Genomic DNA, 17,469 nt, shown 5'->3' on the forward strand with positions numbered 1-17,469 from the left:
CATCATCTGACTTGTCTATAACTGTTAAATCATTGGCTGTTCTTATATCAATAGAAATCTGATCACCTCTTTTATTTTCTGGCTTAATGTATTCTATTTTTTACGTGTTCTTATTGTAGCCTTTCAAGTTTTGCCTTACATTAGAACATCTATTGTTTTATTTTCACCAAAAAATCATCGTCTGATTCTTGAGGGCCCTCATGGGGTTTTTGATTATGTGATTACTTGGCCGTTTTTTTAATGATTATTTGATTATTAAGCCAAATATTTCATGATTATTTGATTACCTAGGACTGTATTTTTAGTTTATGATTATTTGATTACTAAAGATAAGCAAATATTTAATGATTATGTGATTATATTGGCAAAAAAATGGTGATTATGTGATTACTAGGACCCCCCCCCCCATGAGGGGCCTCATTCTTATTTAATTTTACGCAGCCATATACATGCCATGATATCATGTGACTCGGTACCATGTTCCATAATTTCCTCCTATAAATCTTTATCTGTCTGAATTTCCAGAATAAGGTTGTCTCCATCATCAGTATCAGGAGGGAGATTTTAACGATTTTAAAAATCTACCATAAAATTGAGAATCAATGGAAATGGGGAATGTGTCAAAGAGACAACAACGGTTACTCGATCATACAGTTTTCCATCAGCAACATTGACACCAGCATGGCAAACACCCCCATCATAACTATCAGCAATACTCTCTGTCTGCAGACTCTCCAATAATTTCTTGGCTTCCATCATTATCATTATTAGTCAGGGGCGTAGCTAGGTATTCAGTCAACTGTAGGCACCAATCGACAGGGGGTTTGTGGGCCGCTCAAGGCTCCCAGCAGGTCCAGGGCAAAGCCCTGGTAGGGGGTTCAGGGGGCTAAGCCCCCCGACGGAAAACGGTTTTCAGCGTTTTAGCTGCAAAATTTTATGTACAAAAATATTAAATTTACTGGTTATTTGATCATGAAAATTATAATATACATGATGAAAAGTTCGAAGAATTATGAATAATTTACCGTAACATCTGACTGGTGATTTAAATAACGCAGTACAATCGGAAATATAAACAAAATATATTTCACAATATGTATTGCCCAGCATAGATCAGCGTATCCCTTTAATTAAGCAGTACAACCTGTTTGGTATTTTCATATCTATTCTGTTCTGACTGATATATACGTTTAACTTAATTTATAGTACATATTGACAATCCTTCATTAAAAAAAATCGTCGTAAACACTGATATTACTATATAATCAAACTATCCTTTTGGCTAGACATCAACCATCAATCTTTTGATTCTTAAACCTTCACCCAAGCCACACAAACACATACACACATAGTCGATGCCGAATCCAAAAGCTCTGTTCTGTTCATACAGTATATCGTAACAAAATTCAAGAAATTCATATGTCTTTATATCCTCTACTGTAAAATCCCTACCTGCTTAGAAATTTGAATAATTGTGGTCATTACACGCAGATCTGAGAGTACTAAAAATTACGGGAAGCTAGTTGATTGATTGATTTTTAAACATCCAGTGTCGGCAAATATTTGTGCAAAATCAGGACCAAAAAAAACCAAATTTACAATAAATGCAACAGGGAGCTAGGTGACGTACAGAACGAAGGTCTGGAAATTAGAAAATGGCATGCATTGGAAAATGATGGATTACCTGGATAGGAGCAGAAACTTTACCTTTCAGTAGACTAACTACGAACTCCTCAAAGAGGGCATTCTCACTACAACTAGGCATCGGATTTAATGTCCCCATTCTGACCAGACGTGACTGCGTATTTATACATCCTGCAAAGCGGTGAGCAAAACGGACGACCAACATTGGCAAAGGTTTGATTGTAGGTCTAGTTGAAAACTAACAACAACTAATTAAAAAACTCGTGCGTCTAAGTTTTGGTTCATTCCTCAAGTTTTTGTTGATAGAAGTGAAATGATCAGTACCAAAGTTCTAGTTCATAGTTTCTATATAAGGTAAAATCATATAAAAACATTCAATTCTATCCAATATTCCATTCACTAAGGACGAGAGACTAGTGTACACCTGACATTCGCTAATTAAAGAGTTTTGACAACTTCACTGGTGTTCATCTACAGATAACATTGTTTAATTTTTTAATAAAAAAAAATATTTGTGAAAAAATTATGTGTAGGCACGTGCCTAAAGTGCCTAACGGCAGCTACGCCCCTGTTAGTATCGTGCAATTTGAGTGTCATACTGCAAGTTATAATTGGAATGGGGATAAACTAGATGCAGATTTTTTTTTATCTGCTTGACCACAATATTTTTTTACCATCAAATTGTGAATCAGAATTTTTTTTTTTTTAAGGAAAAAAACAAAACCCCCTGCCCCTTGAAGTTGAAGTTACATCGTCGGTCTCGAAATGCACACAGAACTGAAGTGTAAAATATCATAAAGGAGCAAACTTTATAGTATAGTAAAACAAACAAATGAAATCAACTTGTAAGATATAATGACCAAAAGGAAATTATCAAAAAGCACTAGGCCTATCTTATTTAAATAAATTATATCTTTTTTCATGGGGATATTTTGAATTTCGCGCATTTTATGACTTCACCTATTAAACCGCCATCTAACGGAATTAAAAAACCGGAAATGAGATGCACGGAAGTTAACTTTCCATAATAATCAGACGCAATGGCGAAAATACACAACACTGTATAAATATTGAATTTACCATAACATGTTCAATGACAGATTGACATTAAGATCAAATTCAAGTATGCCCATAATTTTCAGTTTTGCACATTTGATATTTAGTCTGAAACTCAGCGAATTACTTCATTCAACAGTTGTACATTCCATCACTTCAGCTGCTGAAACAAAAAATGTTATCGATCATAAATTTGCAGATTGTAGACACATTAAATTACAAATATATACCGCTCAATTATGATTAAGTTCTGTACATTTCAACATTAATTTCTCAAGTCTTACCATTATCAGCTGACTTAGTGCAGCAGAACAATAGAAAATCTTTAATAAGTTCATATATCTTAAAGTGGCGTTTTAGTCCAAACATTATTTATAATCATACTTCCCGTCTGTACAACAACATGTTATTACTGCAGGCCCTAAAGTAAGAACATTGCAAACATTAACTGTCAAGGATGAGGGAAGTTATATACATTTTTCCATAATTTTATTAGCAATGTCTGATGAAAATAGGGCTCTTCACGGTTAGTTCGGAATCCGGGTTCGTCCGCCCAGATTTCAGTTCGCCCTAGTTACTGTTCGCCCTAGTTCCGTTTCCCTGAGACTGTTCATCTGATACCTGTTTGCCCCGGGTATGTTCGCCCTGATTTTTTTTTTTTTATAGAGTTGTGTTGTGTGTATTTAATTGAATATGTTGAAGTCAGTCTACAATTTCACCGAATATTTACGATGTATTATGTTGTCTACAGCTAGCTGCTACTAGGTTATAAGTTCCTGTAAATTTCAGGACTACAAGATATTGTGACTTCAAGGTATTGAGAATTAAGTTAGTACCTGTATGTAATTACGTTACTAGGAAATTAGTTTTTGTGAATTTCAATCAGCACAACATTGTATTTTTAAATGTAAAACAACTGAAGACTAAATTATTTGTATGTAATGGCATATGTTGAAGTCTTTTTACATTCACCGAATATTTATTTATGATGTATTACGTGTTGCTGCTTTTGGGAAATAAGTGTCTCAGAATTTCACTCAGCACTACATTGTATTTTAAATGTACTAAGTTATTATGTTGTCTTGCTGCTACGAGGATAAGTTTCTGTGAATTCAAAGACTACAAAGTATTTGACATGAAACAACTAAAAACTAAGTTATTTATATATTTAACTTTATTGATACATTTTAACAATATAAAAATATTCAATAACAGTTATAACAAGATCAATTCCGAACTGCACTTCGCACGCATACATAAACAACTCATTACTATATAAGTTATATGAACAAACATTTTGTATACATAAATAAGTCCGTAAGTTATCTCTTTGAATTGGTTTACATGTTTTATTTTGGGATACTTTTATAGCTAATTATTTGGTAATGATACATAATCAATTCAAATCTTTGACGATTACATAATGTTAATATACCAATCAATGACTAGCATTAAATAATGTGTAAACTAACGATTAATCCAATTATGAAGGTGTCAAAGGTGATTACAGATATTTAAGTATGTGATTGCTTGTTAATCCAATTATTAAATTGTTTTATTATCTTATTGGAGTCTCACCACTTGTAATATATATAATATAATACAATCATCATATAATACAAAATTAAATAAAACAGTAATTTTATGAATAAAAATACTCAAATACGCCTACATAACCCGATTTAATTAAAAAAAAATTGTACAGTATTAAAATGAACACATCGTATTTTTCTATAATTATAAATCTTGCTAACAATATATTCTTTTATTGAAATTAAACACTCAAACGTATAAATTGATATATCTTATTATATATGTACCTTTACTCCAAATGTGTAACCGTTACTAGCAACCAACAGACGACCACCACGTTTACTGCCCTTCTCTAAAACTTTGTAGCTGATGACATGGTCGTCTTCTAATATTTCGTCAGGTAGGTCAGGGTCTGCATTCAGAGATCTGAAATAGTAGAAAATGGTTATTCTTGAAACGCAACAGTAGTAAGTAAAATACATTAATTGTTTAATTTCTTATCAGTGTCTGCTGGTCTCATTAATCATCATACCACAATGCAAATATGTAATGAGCAGAAAATAATTCTACAAATAAACTACAGCTTATTATAAATAAATAAAATGTACATAATGCTTTAAATTTTCAATTCCTGACTTGGATGGAGAATTGTCTCATTGGCACTCAAACCACATCTCCTAGTTTGTTATATATGATTGTTTAAGTAAACTTACGTATCCATGGGTTCTGCTTGATCATCAGCATTACGGTGCCCTATGTCAAAAGTACCATCTAGAGCATTTGGTTGGTCAGGTTGGAGTTCTGCATCTGGCTCTAGTGCTGGCTCAACTACTGGCTCTGGTGCTGCCTCAACTATTGGCTCTGGTACTGGCCAGTTGATCTCTTCGCAGGGTGTGCAAATGAACTAGATCATTGCCATGTCTGGCGTCTTTGTAAGCTTGCAGAGTTATACCTAAAATTAAAATTTTATATTATAAATATAATCACATGAACAATATAAACATCAATATAAAATAAATGACTAACAAGGAGTGACCCTTACATTGATATTTTTTATATATATAAATCTACTTGTACTAGAACATAATACTAAATATGAGAAAACATTCATACTAACGTAGTTATATATATATTGTCTTATTTTATCTTAATATAGTTACTTTAGCTAATTTGTTATATATATATGGATATATACTGAAGGCCGTGCATTGACCTATAATGGTTTACTTTTATAAATTGCTATTTGGATGGAGAGTTGTCTCATTGGCACTCATACCACATCTTCCTACATCTACATTGTAGGTATATATATATATATCATTGTTTAATTCTTGATGATAGTTGCAACAAAATTTTATAAATTGAAACACTTACCAGTGCCACACAATCTATGCTGCCATCTCTCACATACGTCACATGATACTGCATGTTGACGAGGTCGGACCTCTCTGTCACAAGAAATACACATGTACACTTCCATAGTTTATGGAATAATGCACCGGTTCCATAATCCACTTCCATATATAACAAATTTGTCAAAACACACTTCAGATCAAAGAAGCCAAGCTGCGAAAATACCGTGATATCAAAGATTTCAAATTATACCTAATCAGCAGTCAAAATTCAATTAACAGTAATTAAAAGTAATTATAAATAAAGTGTAACAATGCAGCCAATCCATTATTATTATGAAAATACTTTACTTTTAACAGTAGTCATCATACATGTACACATACACAATTAAGTGGCAGATCCAGAAGTAGGGCCCACTGACTGCCTAAGAGGGTTCTGCTGTAGTCATGTTTCAGTGATTCCCTATATAATCAACCATTTTTTGCGAAAAAAAAAGAGGGGGGTGGGGTGTAAATCCGCCTCTGCAAATGTAGATTCATTTTGTAAATGTAGAAAATACTTTTGAAGTGACATAATCCATATGGTTTTCTCTGATGATCTTTAGTGTTTCCTTAATTTGAGAATGTTAAACTGTAAAGAAAAATCTTACTTTCTTGATTTTGTTTTTCAATAGCATAGGAAAATCAGTTTGTTCAAAATGTTTTGACTTGTACAATACTGATCAAAACATTAAAGCACATATCTCTAGCAGAATGGGTGGACATTTTGTATAACTACCAGATAAAACCAACAAAAAAATACTGATTGTTTTCGCCATCCTGTCAGAATTTGGAGGGGTATGAAGGAACTAGTTTAAATTTTGTGGCTATGAATTGGATTCTGTAAGCAACCAAACTAGCAAGTTCTCATTAAGGTTTCAAGACTCCTGTTTAATTTTTGCAAATGTTGCTGGGAAGAGTTTTCAGTCTGACTGTCCTTTTGCTGCCACCCATTGGTCAAACAACACATTCAGCCATATAAGTTTAATGACCCATGTCCTTAGGCCTAAATATTTTTTTAAATTTTTTTAATTCTAAATAACATGGAATAGCTACTTTTTTTGGCAGCTTTGCAAACAATAACATTCATGAGTTGTCATTGAGCCCTGTTTATAGGAATCTTAATTTCAGATTTTCACTGAGACTGCTGGAATAATATAAATCAAACTTGGCCAGAACATCCTGATGGTTCTTTATGACAATTTCTCTTTTCATTTGGTTCAAGGACATACATGGGTATTGTCCGAAGGAATTTGCCACTTTTTTCTTTTAAATGATTCAGCTATCAAATAAAAATAATAATAAATTTTATGTAGTAATTAAATTAAATCAATTCTTCTTTTTAAGGAATTAAAAATGGCTCACTTTATAAAGAAGATGATGCCAGGTAAACACCATACAGATATGAGCCTGGGATTAAATCATCTTCGAAAGTTGTTTGCTGAATTCCGCCACCCAAACAGAAGGGCATCTCAAGATGAACAAGAAGAAAAATTATACACAATGATACCATTGTTTTGCAAGGTAATGTATATAACTGTTGTTTAGCTGACATTTACTAGTACAAATGTACATTATATTCAAAATGATCCTAAAGGGAATAAGGAAAATGAATTGTTGAATGATAAATGTTAGTTTTTATATGAAAAAACCTAACACTGTTAAAATTAGACAACTGAGGTTGAGACCAAATAAATGATAAAAAGTCATAAAGATAAAGGAAAATGTTGGCGATACAGGTATTGGACAACACAAGTTATATATGACTGCAGTTTCTTGTCATACGTCATTTAAGTTGCAGAATTTAAAATAAAAATCAAATTGATGTGGAAAAATGCTACATTTTCTCTTCCAGAAATTAATGTGGGAAAAAATTCCAAAAACTGTATTACAATAATAACATTATTTTACAGACCTTTGGAGAGGTACCATCCAGTGAAATGATGGAGAAGTTTGGTGATATTTTACAGTTTTCTAGCCACTTATCTAAATTAATGGTCACTGAGATAAGAAGGAGGGCTTCAAATCAATCTACAGGTTAGATAAACTACAACTACATGTATTAATAGTATTATTTACATAGAGATTCATCAAGCATTTTTTGTGTGTTTTTTGTTCCTGTATTTAAGTTGAACATTTTTTTATCCTTCTAACTGTTTTGAAATTCTATTAATAATATGGACAAACTAGCTTTCAGAGTACATGTATTAAGATAAGATTATGTTTAGTTATTTAACAACATGTCCTTTACAGCAGTTAGCATTGTTGTATAATGTTGGCTTTTTTTTCAATATAGCAAATTCATAAGACAAAAAAGAAAAAGGAAAAAGCATAAAAATACATACTGTGGATTTGTTTATTTTGATGCGTATCAATTTTCATGGATTGAGGAAATCTTACATTTTCATGGATATTTGATGGTTTTGTCAAAGTATGTTTATCACCCAAAAGCAAATTTGTGATTCATTGAACATTTGAATTCATGGTTCACCTGTATCAATTAAAATCACGAAATATGCTTTCCCACCAATAATATTGAATCCTCAGTAGTTGCTAACCTAGAGGGGAGCTAAATATTGTTTATTGTCATTTATTGATAAACATATTTTTTTCTATCTTCTTACAGAAGCAGCAAGTTGTGCAATAGTTCGATTCCTAGAGATAAACTCCTCAGAAGAAGCTAGTAATGGTTGGATGTTACTTCAGGCTTTAACTCTCTTATCTTCTGGTGGACAAGCTTTGATAGACAACATGACAGGAGCTTCTCTGCCATCAACTCTTGTAAAATGTCTCTACTTATTCTTTGACCTACCAGAAATCCTTGATGGAGATGCAGTTGAACCTGGTTGCAACTTTACACACACAGAACGAAGAATTTTATTACAGAAAGTGTTCGTTCAGGTATATTTTTTAAATACATGTGTATTTTAGGACTGAAAAGGTTTATCATACTTCTGATATTACTTTGCCTTCATAAGAATGTTAATGAACAACAAATTACACTATTTCTTATGCACCTGTCACAGCAGAGAAGGGTATTTTAAAAGTGTTACTTTGTCTGTCTATACCAACATACATCTGAAAATTGGTATTTAAATGAACTTATGCCCTGTATAATATTGTATTCAAGCCAGGGCATCATCTGTTTCCAATGGACACATTCTGCATTTATTTTGATTTTGTATGCTGTTAGATGTACAATGTATATGCCCATGCTATTCTATCTTCGTAAAGAAAATATTTTTACAACTTCTGCTCTGTTATGTTTTAGGTGTGCTGATGAAGAATTACTCATGATAGACCATAAATATTTAGAATGCTTATGTACTTTTTTTTTATATGCCATTTTTAAAAAGATTATGATTCATAACTCATTGGTATTTTTTGGCTAATTGCAACAAAAGGGATAACATTTTTTATTAATATGAAGTAATATTGTTGTTAAGATTTTGTAGCAAAGCAACAAAATGTTCTTTACTGAAAATACATTTACAACTGTAGTTATAGGTATTGGTCAGACAACAACAATAATGCTTCTGATTTTATGAATTGGTCAGACTGTACTATCATGTCTTGATTTAGAATATATGTTGGTCTGTCAATGTATAAGTTATGCATTACAATCTTAATATTTTTAAGGTTTTGGTCAGATTATGTAATTATGCTTCCCCAGCAGAAGAACTTGCAAAAAAAGACGATCTTAGTTTACTGTTTAGTGCAATAACAAGTTGGTGCCCTCCTCATAATGTGGTATGGAGAAAAAGTGCTGGAGAAGTGTTAGTGACTCTGTCAAGACATGGACTGATAACAAATGTGGTCAAATATATACATGGTAAATATTTGCCTAATATGACATTCATGTTCAGAGCAATTTATAGTAACCTTTTATGGATGTAAACTTCAATGAATTAGACAGACATTCTGAGTTGTATACCACCCACATACAAAGTTTTAGAGTGGTATATATGTATTTTGTCTTTTGATCAGTCTGTTATTTTGCCTGTCTTGTCATCTGCCTTGTAAGGTAAACTTTCCCTTAAATGATCGAAAAATATTGATGAAACTATACACAGATGACATGTAGAACACTACTTGAGAATTTGCAAAAAGGGACATAATCCAGGTCCAACAAGTGACAGGGGAAATAATCCAATATATATATATAATCTGTCAAGAAAAGTTGCCACCATTTCTTGACACATTATATCCTGACCAACTGCTGACCTGACTTTTTTCTTACAAAAGAAGTAGCAAATAGCAGTTCTGAAGTCCTTGGTTGGGTTTTAAATCCAAGATCTCATGTTACCATGACAATAAGAAGGCAGATGTAGATTTTAATTTTAAAAGTGTAATTGACTTTGTACAGTCATAAGCTGATATAGAACACTCATTTAAGTTTCTGAACTGTCTGAAAAATTAAGGGAAGTGTATTATGTTAATTAGTTACTTATAAAAACATTATGGTTTTAGTTTTCATATGGCGATGTATATAAATTCTAAAAAAATGATTTGCTTATGTATACTTTTTAATCAAAATAAAAAGTTTATACTTTTCAGACAAAGGATGTGTTAGACACTGTATAGAAAACATGCAGCGTATCCAGGAGTTATCTCCCATTGAACAAGTAGAGATGTTTGTTACTGTGTTTTGTTTTCTGAAGGATTCTAGTGAAGTGTCACAGATATTAATGGAAGACTTCAAATCTTGTCAAGGATATAACTATTTATGTGAATTTTTATTAAGGTATTTATAATTTAATCTATTTATGTATATATATTTATATATACGTCTGAACCAGTGACAACTCTACAACAGATTTATCCATGGGATCACCAGCAGTGATTGTGATACATGGCTGTGTTCATTGAAGCCAAGGTGGTCGTGTGGTCTAGCGCGCTGGATACAGTGCAGGCGATATGGTGTCACGATATCTAGTAGCATGATTTCGAATCCGGGCGAGGGAAGAACAAAAAGTTTGCGAAAGCAAATTAACAGATCTTACATTGCTGGGCTGATGTTTAGACAAATTATATATTTAAGGTCTAAAAATAGCAACAATAAAGAAAATGATTAAACAGATGATTAGTCGGATGTTGAAGTGTGTAAAGATCTCTATATAACCCTTAAATATAATGTTGTTACATTTTCATTATGAAATATTTAGAACTATATTTAATAGGAAAAATGTCAAACTTTTGGATTATCTTTTATATTTCGTGAAGAAGACAAAGCTATTTTCGATGACTAGTTTTACTCACTATTTATGCAAAAGTTCAGATATCTCAGCTCTATTGTCAATTGATAGTGAATTGTTTGAACCATGATGATAATAAACCTACAAATTTCTAAATAGGTGATTGTCTTTATGGAATCCAACTGTCTGTGTTACATATAACAAAAGTAGTGAACTATCTTCACGACAAAATCATTTGTTGAACTTATGCTGAAAGTAAGATTTTCAACAATCTAAAACAATGAAGCAAGTTCTGGATAGCAACGCAAATTAAATATCCAGATATGTCATGTATGTCTGAGTTTAAGGGCATACGAGTTAGTTTCAGGCTAGGGGAGGTAATGATGTTGCTAATGTAAATTTTATTTTCGCCACATCAAACTATGACTTATCGGGAAAAGATTCAGTTCTCGACTGATTTTTATCATTCAAATTTATTTAACATGAAAACAAGTTCATGGACCCCCAATTTTAAAAAAAATGACATTTGGTTTGATTACATAAGAAGATTATGTGTGCCAAATTTTCAGTCTGCAGGGTTAGCCACTAGTCCGATGCCCCAGACTAGTAAAATTTCATTCGGACTAGTAAGTTTTTGCAAAACTTTGTTTGGACCAATAAGAAAAATGTCTGAATATTGGTTTCCGGACTAGTAGTTGAAAAAGTTTTTGGTGCAGACTGAATTTTATGAAAACGTCAATAGTGCAATTTTTTTTTTAAATTTGATGAATATACAGCAAAAAAATTTTTTTTTTTTCTATATTCATGAACATTTGATAAATATGAGTTGTTTGGAAAATCAAAGTGCACAAATTTAAAAGACAGTTATATAAAACAGAATTTTCAAATAAAGTACACCCAGAGAGTTTGTAATCGAGAAGTCTAATCACCGATTTCGGAGTGTAGCGGTGTGACACTGCAAATTGCAGATTACACTCCCAATTTCCTCCAAAGATTCTCTCCCAACACAGCGTGGCTGTTGATTGGTTTATTGCCCATCGGATGTACTGAATGTCTGACGCATGACAACATAAACAGATCAGCCAGGTTTATGTACATTTAATCGATCTTGATTGCACTTATTTTGTATTTTTATTATAGTCCGGTCAAGTCATAATTTGTGGTTTTTTTTAACAAAGACGATTTTGCAACAATTAGTATCTTTTATGACCTACTCATTTAGCAATATCCGGTTCATTAATTGTTCAATATATAAAAATCAACTGGCTTAAAACAAAATGTTGTTTTAACGGTAATTTGTCCAATCTTAACCCAAGAGTTAATTTATCGGATCAGCAAGTGAACTCTGTTACAATTTATTTTGCAATGTAAAATATTATGTTTCACTACCTCCGATACATAACCAACTTGAATTATTTAAATTCAGAAAAGAAACTGTAATGTGACAACCCTGTTGAATGAAGGGAAAACGTTTTGTATGCAATGTGCCCTACATTCATAAAACGATCTGCACATTTTCTCAGAGGATCTCTACCAAGGCCCAACAGGAACTGAAAGACATGCATGTGTTTTCATCTACCATTAATGTATATTGTTGACCATTGACATATAAATAATGTCCACGTTTATGTTCTGTGTTCACTGAAAAAAATAAAAATAAAAGGCTAGTGTTTGTTTATTCAGAAAAGGATTATATTTTAGATTCTGGTTAATCAATTGTAAAATGACCTTCTAGAGCCTCAATCTTAACGCACACAAATTTCAATCATTATAAAGCAAATTTAAATCCTGAATGAATTTTCCCACGGTCATCCAGAAAGGTCACTGGAGTTTACTGTTATGTGATAATATTTCCCGCCAAATAAAAATCTCGTGGACAAAATTGATGTTAGCATTCAATATTGTGAGCGAAGTCAAGTTCAAAATTCAACCCCGCACTGTTGATCACTGAAATGTGTCTCGTCTTCCCTCGGCAATTAATTGCTTTAAAAATATTTAAAGATCACTATCCTAAATACAACACACAAGTTCACATTCATTGTGAGAAATGAATATTATGCAACGACGAGTTGATGCAGCTATAGAAGTATTCCTGTTCAATGTTGTAGCCGACATGCATTATTAATCCTAAAGTAACGCTAACAAATCATAAAGAGAAAATATCGTAAACTTATTAAGCATAACGAATGGTGAAAAGCATTTTCTGTTTTACTTGCATATACAAGTTTGAGACACGTAATTTTCTTTAAACTGCTCACATTTTATATTCAACGTAAAGTTTCCGTTTATTTTTACGCAAGTATGTCTCTTTTCATAAGTTATATAATTTACCGATAAAAAAAACGAGGTCAAAATCAAGTAAATTTTTTTTTTATAAAACTTTAATGCTATTGAAAGAATTAACAACAACATTTTGATTTAAAATCTTTTATTTGTTTCAAGCAATTATGTAATCGTAAAACGAAAATGCTGTAGACTTATTAGCATAACGAATAGTGAATAATATTTTTTTATTTACTTGTATACTAAACTTTGAGACTTGTAATATTCTTTAAACTGCTCACATTTATTCAGCGTTAGTCTCCGTTTATTTTTACACAGTCATATCTCTTTTGTAAATTAAATATTTATTTACTGACAAAAAAACGAAGTCAAAATCAAATATACATGTAGTTGTTTTTAATAAAACTAATTTTAAATGTAAAGTGTAATTGAAAGAATTAACAATAACATTTTGCATTTTAATCTTTTATTTGTTTCAAGCAATCAGATATATAACCTGATTATCAATAGACAGGAAATACAATTGTTTAATTGCATTAGAAATCTCACATACCTTGACTGTCATGTACCGGCATAGATCAGAAGGATTAAGGCAATTAATTACCTGGTGTGACTGACACCACGTCACACTGGACTGGGAGAGATGTCGCTAATACAATAAACAAAAGGTAGCGAATTTGCGCTGAAGTAGAAGGGAATACTCCCAAATTTCTCCGAGAATTTAGGGAGGGATGTCAGAGTTTCTTGGTGTCACATCAGGAATAATTTCTGTGTATGGAGTTTGGGATTACAAACTCTCCAGGCGTACTGTAATTTAAAAAAAACAGCTTGTGTTTATCGTTTAAAACAAAAAGTTATGTATTTCTGTCGAAAGGAAAAATACGTCCACAAATCCAAATTTTGACCTCATTTAACTCGAAAAGTAGCACATGAAAGTATAGTTTTTATTACATATTTGATTTAATCAGGCAAAAAATAGCCTATATGCAAATTGCCAGCAAAATTAATGAACCCAAAGACAACACATGTATACTAAGTTGGCAAAACATCTGGATCATGGTTAATTCAAACAATAAGGTTAAAGATGCTTTAATAATGTTTTAATTTATTTGCATTAGATTAGAATTGGACACTTGTTTAGAATCCACACAGGCATTGAGAAATCTGTTATTGCTGGTTGGTTCCCTTACAACTTGTGGCTTTGTGGAAATTAAACCAACTCAAGCTAGTTCAGGATCACTCTATCAGATGCCAGGATTTTCTCTCCCACAACCTGCAGGCAAAGGTACAGATTAAAATATGTGATCTAACATTTCATGTAATATTCATTGCAAGAATATGTTACTTATTTTTCTCTCCTTTTTTTTTTTTTTTTTTTAGAAATATTTGTATTAAAAGCTTTTAGTTGAATTAATGATATGCTTATTTCATTTAACATACACCTTTATTTATTTTCTTTTATACAAAGTATAATTAAATATATTGCAATTTCTATTTTCTTGCATGAACTTATTTTTTCAAAATATATTTATGTTTACAAGTTTTTTCTATATAAAGGCAATTTATTTTATTTTGTATAATTTGCATGTTAAGAAACCCTCAACATATTCTGTGTTGTTTTAGATGTGCAAGTGAATGCTAACCCTAGTTCCAGTTAAGTTTTGTAAAACAAAATAGTTATAGTGGCTTGTGTGGCATATAACTTGTAATGTTATATTCTTTGTTTCATCTTTAACACTTATAAGAAACAACAGCTGTTCTTATTTCTCTTTCTCTAAGCTTTTTACATGTAAATTGAAAAAAAAAATATTGCACCCATTTGTCATGACTTTCTCATGCATATTCATGTACATATTTTGCACTCTCTCTCTGTACCTATGTATTTGCAATGGTTATATCTATTAGCACAAGTAAATGCTTTAGAGGATAATTTTTGGGCCTATATTAAAATATTGTTTGTTTGCCCTTTTCCGACCCTATGTTTTGAAACAGGGTAGGTAGGTAGGTAAAATATTTTATTTTTTTCCCCAAAAAAATAACTTGGCTCGGTATATTATTTGTCATGGGTAGGCAGGTAGGTAAAATATTTTATTTTATATATAGATACAAAATCTGCATAATGTCATTTTTTTGTCCGTTTTGTTTTTGCAAATAAGTTTTCCGCTGGGACTATTAGTTTTGAAAAAAAAATTATAAGAGATAACTTTGCACTGGTAAGATAATGTCCGGGCAGACATATATTACTAGTAGAAAAAGTCCATAGAGTGTTACAAATTTCGTGTGTGCCTTTTTTCCAATAAAAATGCCATAAGACTTAAAACTCAATTGTCACGTATTTTGCATCACATTTATAAATGATCTGTATGGAAAACATGGCGATTTTACTGCCAGATATTCTCCACTTTACAGGGTTTTGTCACTTTTTGTTCATGTCAGATATAAATAATTTAGCGGCATCGTTAACATAATCATTCTGATATGCGGATCACAAAAGGCCATCCCTACAAATTAGTTTGTACACACGTTAATACTTTTGTATCAAACGAACTTTTTTGTAAATGAACCCTGCTCTTTAAGTTTAAAGGTACAGAGTAACGTATTTCATATCATGATTTCAGAAAGCGTTCAACATCGATTTCAAACAAATGCTTTGAAACTTCAAATGCAAGTGTTCATGTCAAACGCTCAGGTGATACCAAACGGACTGGACCATATACGTAAAGATAAAACCCGAGGATTCCGGTAAACAAGTTTTGAGCGGGAAATACAAATATAAGATTTTTGGTAGGAACGAAAAAATAAAATAAAATAAAATCTTGCTGGTAAATACAAATTAAAGATTTTCAGGCGGAACGAATTGATAGGGTCGGTCGGTAAAGGGCAAACAAACAATATTTTAATTTAAGCCTTGGTTGTGATCTTTTTACTTGTGTTATGTTTATTTAAATACAGGTTTTTACCATAAAACCTTTTAAAGCTCTTAGAAAAAGAGGGTATTTTTATTCAAAAGAAGAAGAAAAGGTTCAGTCAAAACCAATATTTTTTTTGTTTTTGTTGTTTTTTATGGAGTGTGGTGTTTGGACATCAGATTTGTTATGCTCTGTGTTGCATGTGTTAGATTTCAAAATATCTTTACATATATAACACTTACATAGTCAGTATGGAACATAATGTATATCTGGATAAAATGCATGCATATTACTATCTTTTGATTTATTATCGAATAGTGAGGACAAATTACTAATTCTGTATAAAATGTAGAAGGGCTTTATGAAAGATAGATACTGTTCAGTATTAAATTATTATACATGTATTAAACACATGTGTAGCCTATATTTGGACTGAAACTTTTTAAACATAGTAATACGTTACAGTAGTGTCTGCAATTTGGAAGAAACATTTTGGAATCAAGGACCATTTAGAACAGACAAACAAAAACTATGTAAAAAGTATTAATTTATTTAAGTATTTAAAAAAAAAAAATCGATTTGTTGAAAATAAAATTAATATTGTACAGATATGAATAGCTATCATTTGTTTTGTTTTACCAAAGGTTTTCTGTTAAAGAAACAATTTTTCATTTTTAAATAACTTCCTTTATCTTTAATATAAAAGTACATAAAATGAATAAATTTTTTGCACATGTCTACATGTATCTAAACATTGTAATGTTATTTATTAATAAATATAACTTCCTCTGCTTTAGGTGTTAGTGTACGGAACATACAAGCTTTTCAAGTGTTGCAGTCAGTTTTCCTGAAGGTTTGTAATACAATTACAGTCAAGCATCTTCATTTTCAGCTTTCAGAAGATTATGAAATACTGTTGAAACATTATTTGATGATGGAAGTTAGGGATAAATTTTGTGGTTAAGGAAGTTCGATACTCATTTCAAAATAACAAGTTTTTCATAACACTAGTATATATTGATAGTGGATGAATAAAGGAACCAAAAGAGAAAAAATAAAATATAGGTCAATGTGCTTGTTTTTGAGATATATAAGCCAATGAAATTTTGGCGGGAAAATGATCTCTCTTGATTTTTCATAGCTATATCATTGACAAGTTTAAGTTCTCAGAAACTATTAAAAAATAACAATGATTTTATGAGACTTTTACAAATGGCATATAATGAAACATGTAAAAGATTTATAAAAAGAAAAATGAGAGTCAATGGGACAGGGCAAATGTTTTTAAGGCATTCAAATGGAGAAAACCAAAGGAAATTGAAAATCTGACAAAAATTCCAAAACATGACAATCAAATTACCTTAAATCTTTACAATTTATTCATTAGTTTTGATAAAAAAAAACTTAGTTTAACTAAGTTAGCCCTGTGTATATGTTAAAAATAATATTTGCTCTTAA

The 17,469-nt window shown here is 31.4% G+C and overlaps 1 protein-coding gene and 1 long non-coding RNA gene across 7 annotated transcripts in view; one reads left to right on the forward strand and one right to left on the reverse strand.

Moving 5' to 3' along the window:
- The first annotated feature begins 2,639 nt into the window (after window positions 1-2,639).
- LOC143045410 (WD repeat and FYVE domain-containing protein 3-like) overlaps window positions 2,640-17,469 on the forward strand; it is a 114,163-nt gene continuing 99,333 nt past the window's right edge. For 4 of the 6 annotated variants that reach the window (XM_076217890.1, XM_076217896.1, XM_076217892.1 and 1 more), the window contains exons 1-9: window positions 2,640-2,767; window positions 6,972-7,148; window positions 7,538-7,661; window positions 8,251-8,525; window positions 9,264-9,456; window positions 10,182-10,368; window positions 14,221-14,387; window positions 14,726-14,755; window positions 16,809-16,864. In XM_076217890.1, coding sequence (XP_076074005.1) covers window positions 6,981-7,148; window positions 7,538-7,661; window positions 8,251-8,525; window positions 9,264-9,456; window positions 10,182-10,368; window positions 14,221-14,387; window positions 14,726-14,755; window positions 16,809-16,864 — 1,200 coding nt within the window. In that variant the 5' untranslated portion in view covers window positions 2,640-2,767; window positions 6,972-6,980. The remainder of the gene's footprint in view (window positions 2,768-6,971; window positions 7,149-7,537; window positions 7,662-8,250; window positions 8,526-9,263; window positions 9,457-10,181; window positions 10,369-14,220; window positions 14,388-14,725; window positions 14,756-16,808; window positions 16,865-17,469) is intronic. The other 2 variants (XM_076217894.1, XM_076217895.1) reach the window with 1 other exon arrangement.
- Window positions 4,527-5,806, reverse strand: LOC143046991 (uncharacterized). The gene is made up of 3 exons (XR_012969349.1): window positions 5,608-5,806; window positions 4,947-5,185; window positions 4,527-4,659 (listed from the first exon to the last, which is right to left on the reverse strand). It is a non-coding gene; the product is annotated as an uncharacterized LOC143046991 (long non-coding RNA).

The sequence above is a fragment of the Mytilus galloprovincialis genome, chromosome 9 (genome assembly GCF_965363235.1).
Source record: "Mytilus galloprovincialis chromosome 9, xbMytGall1.hap1.1, whole genome shotgun sequence".
In the NCBI taxonomy this organism is placed as follows: Eukaryota; Metazoa; Mollusca; class Bivalvia; order Mytilida; family Mytilidae; genus Mytilus; species Mytilus galloprovincialis.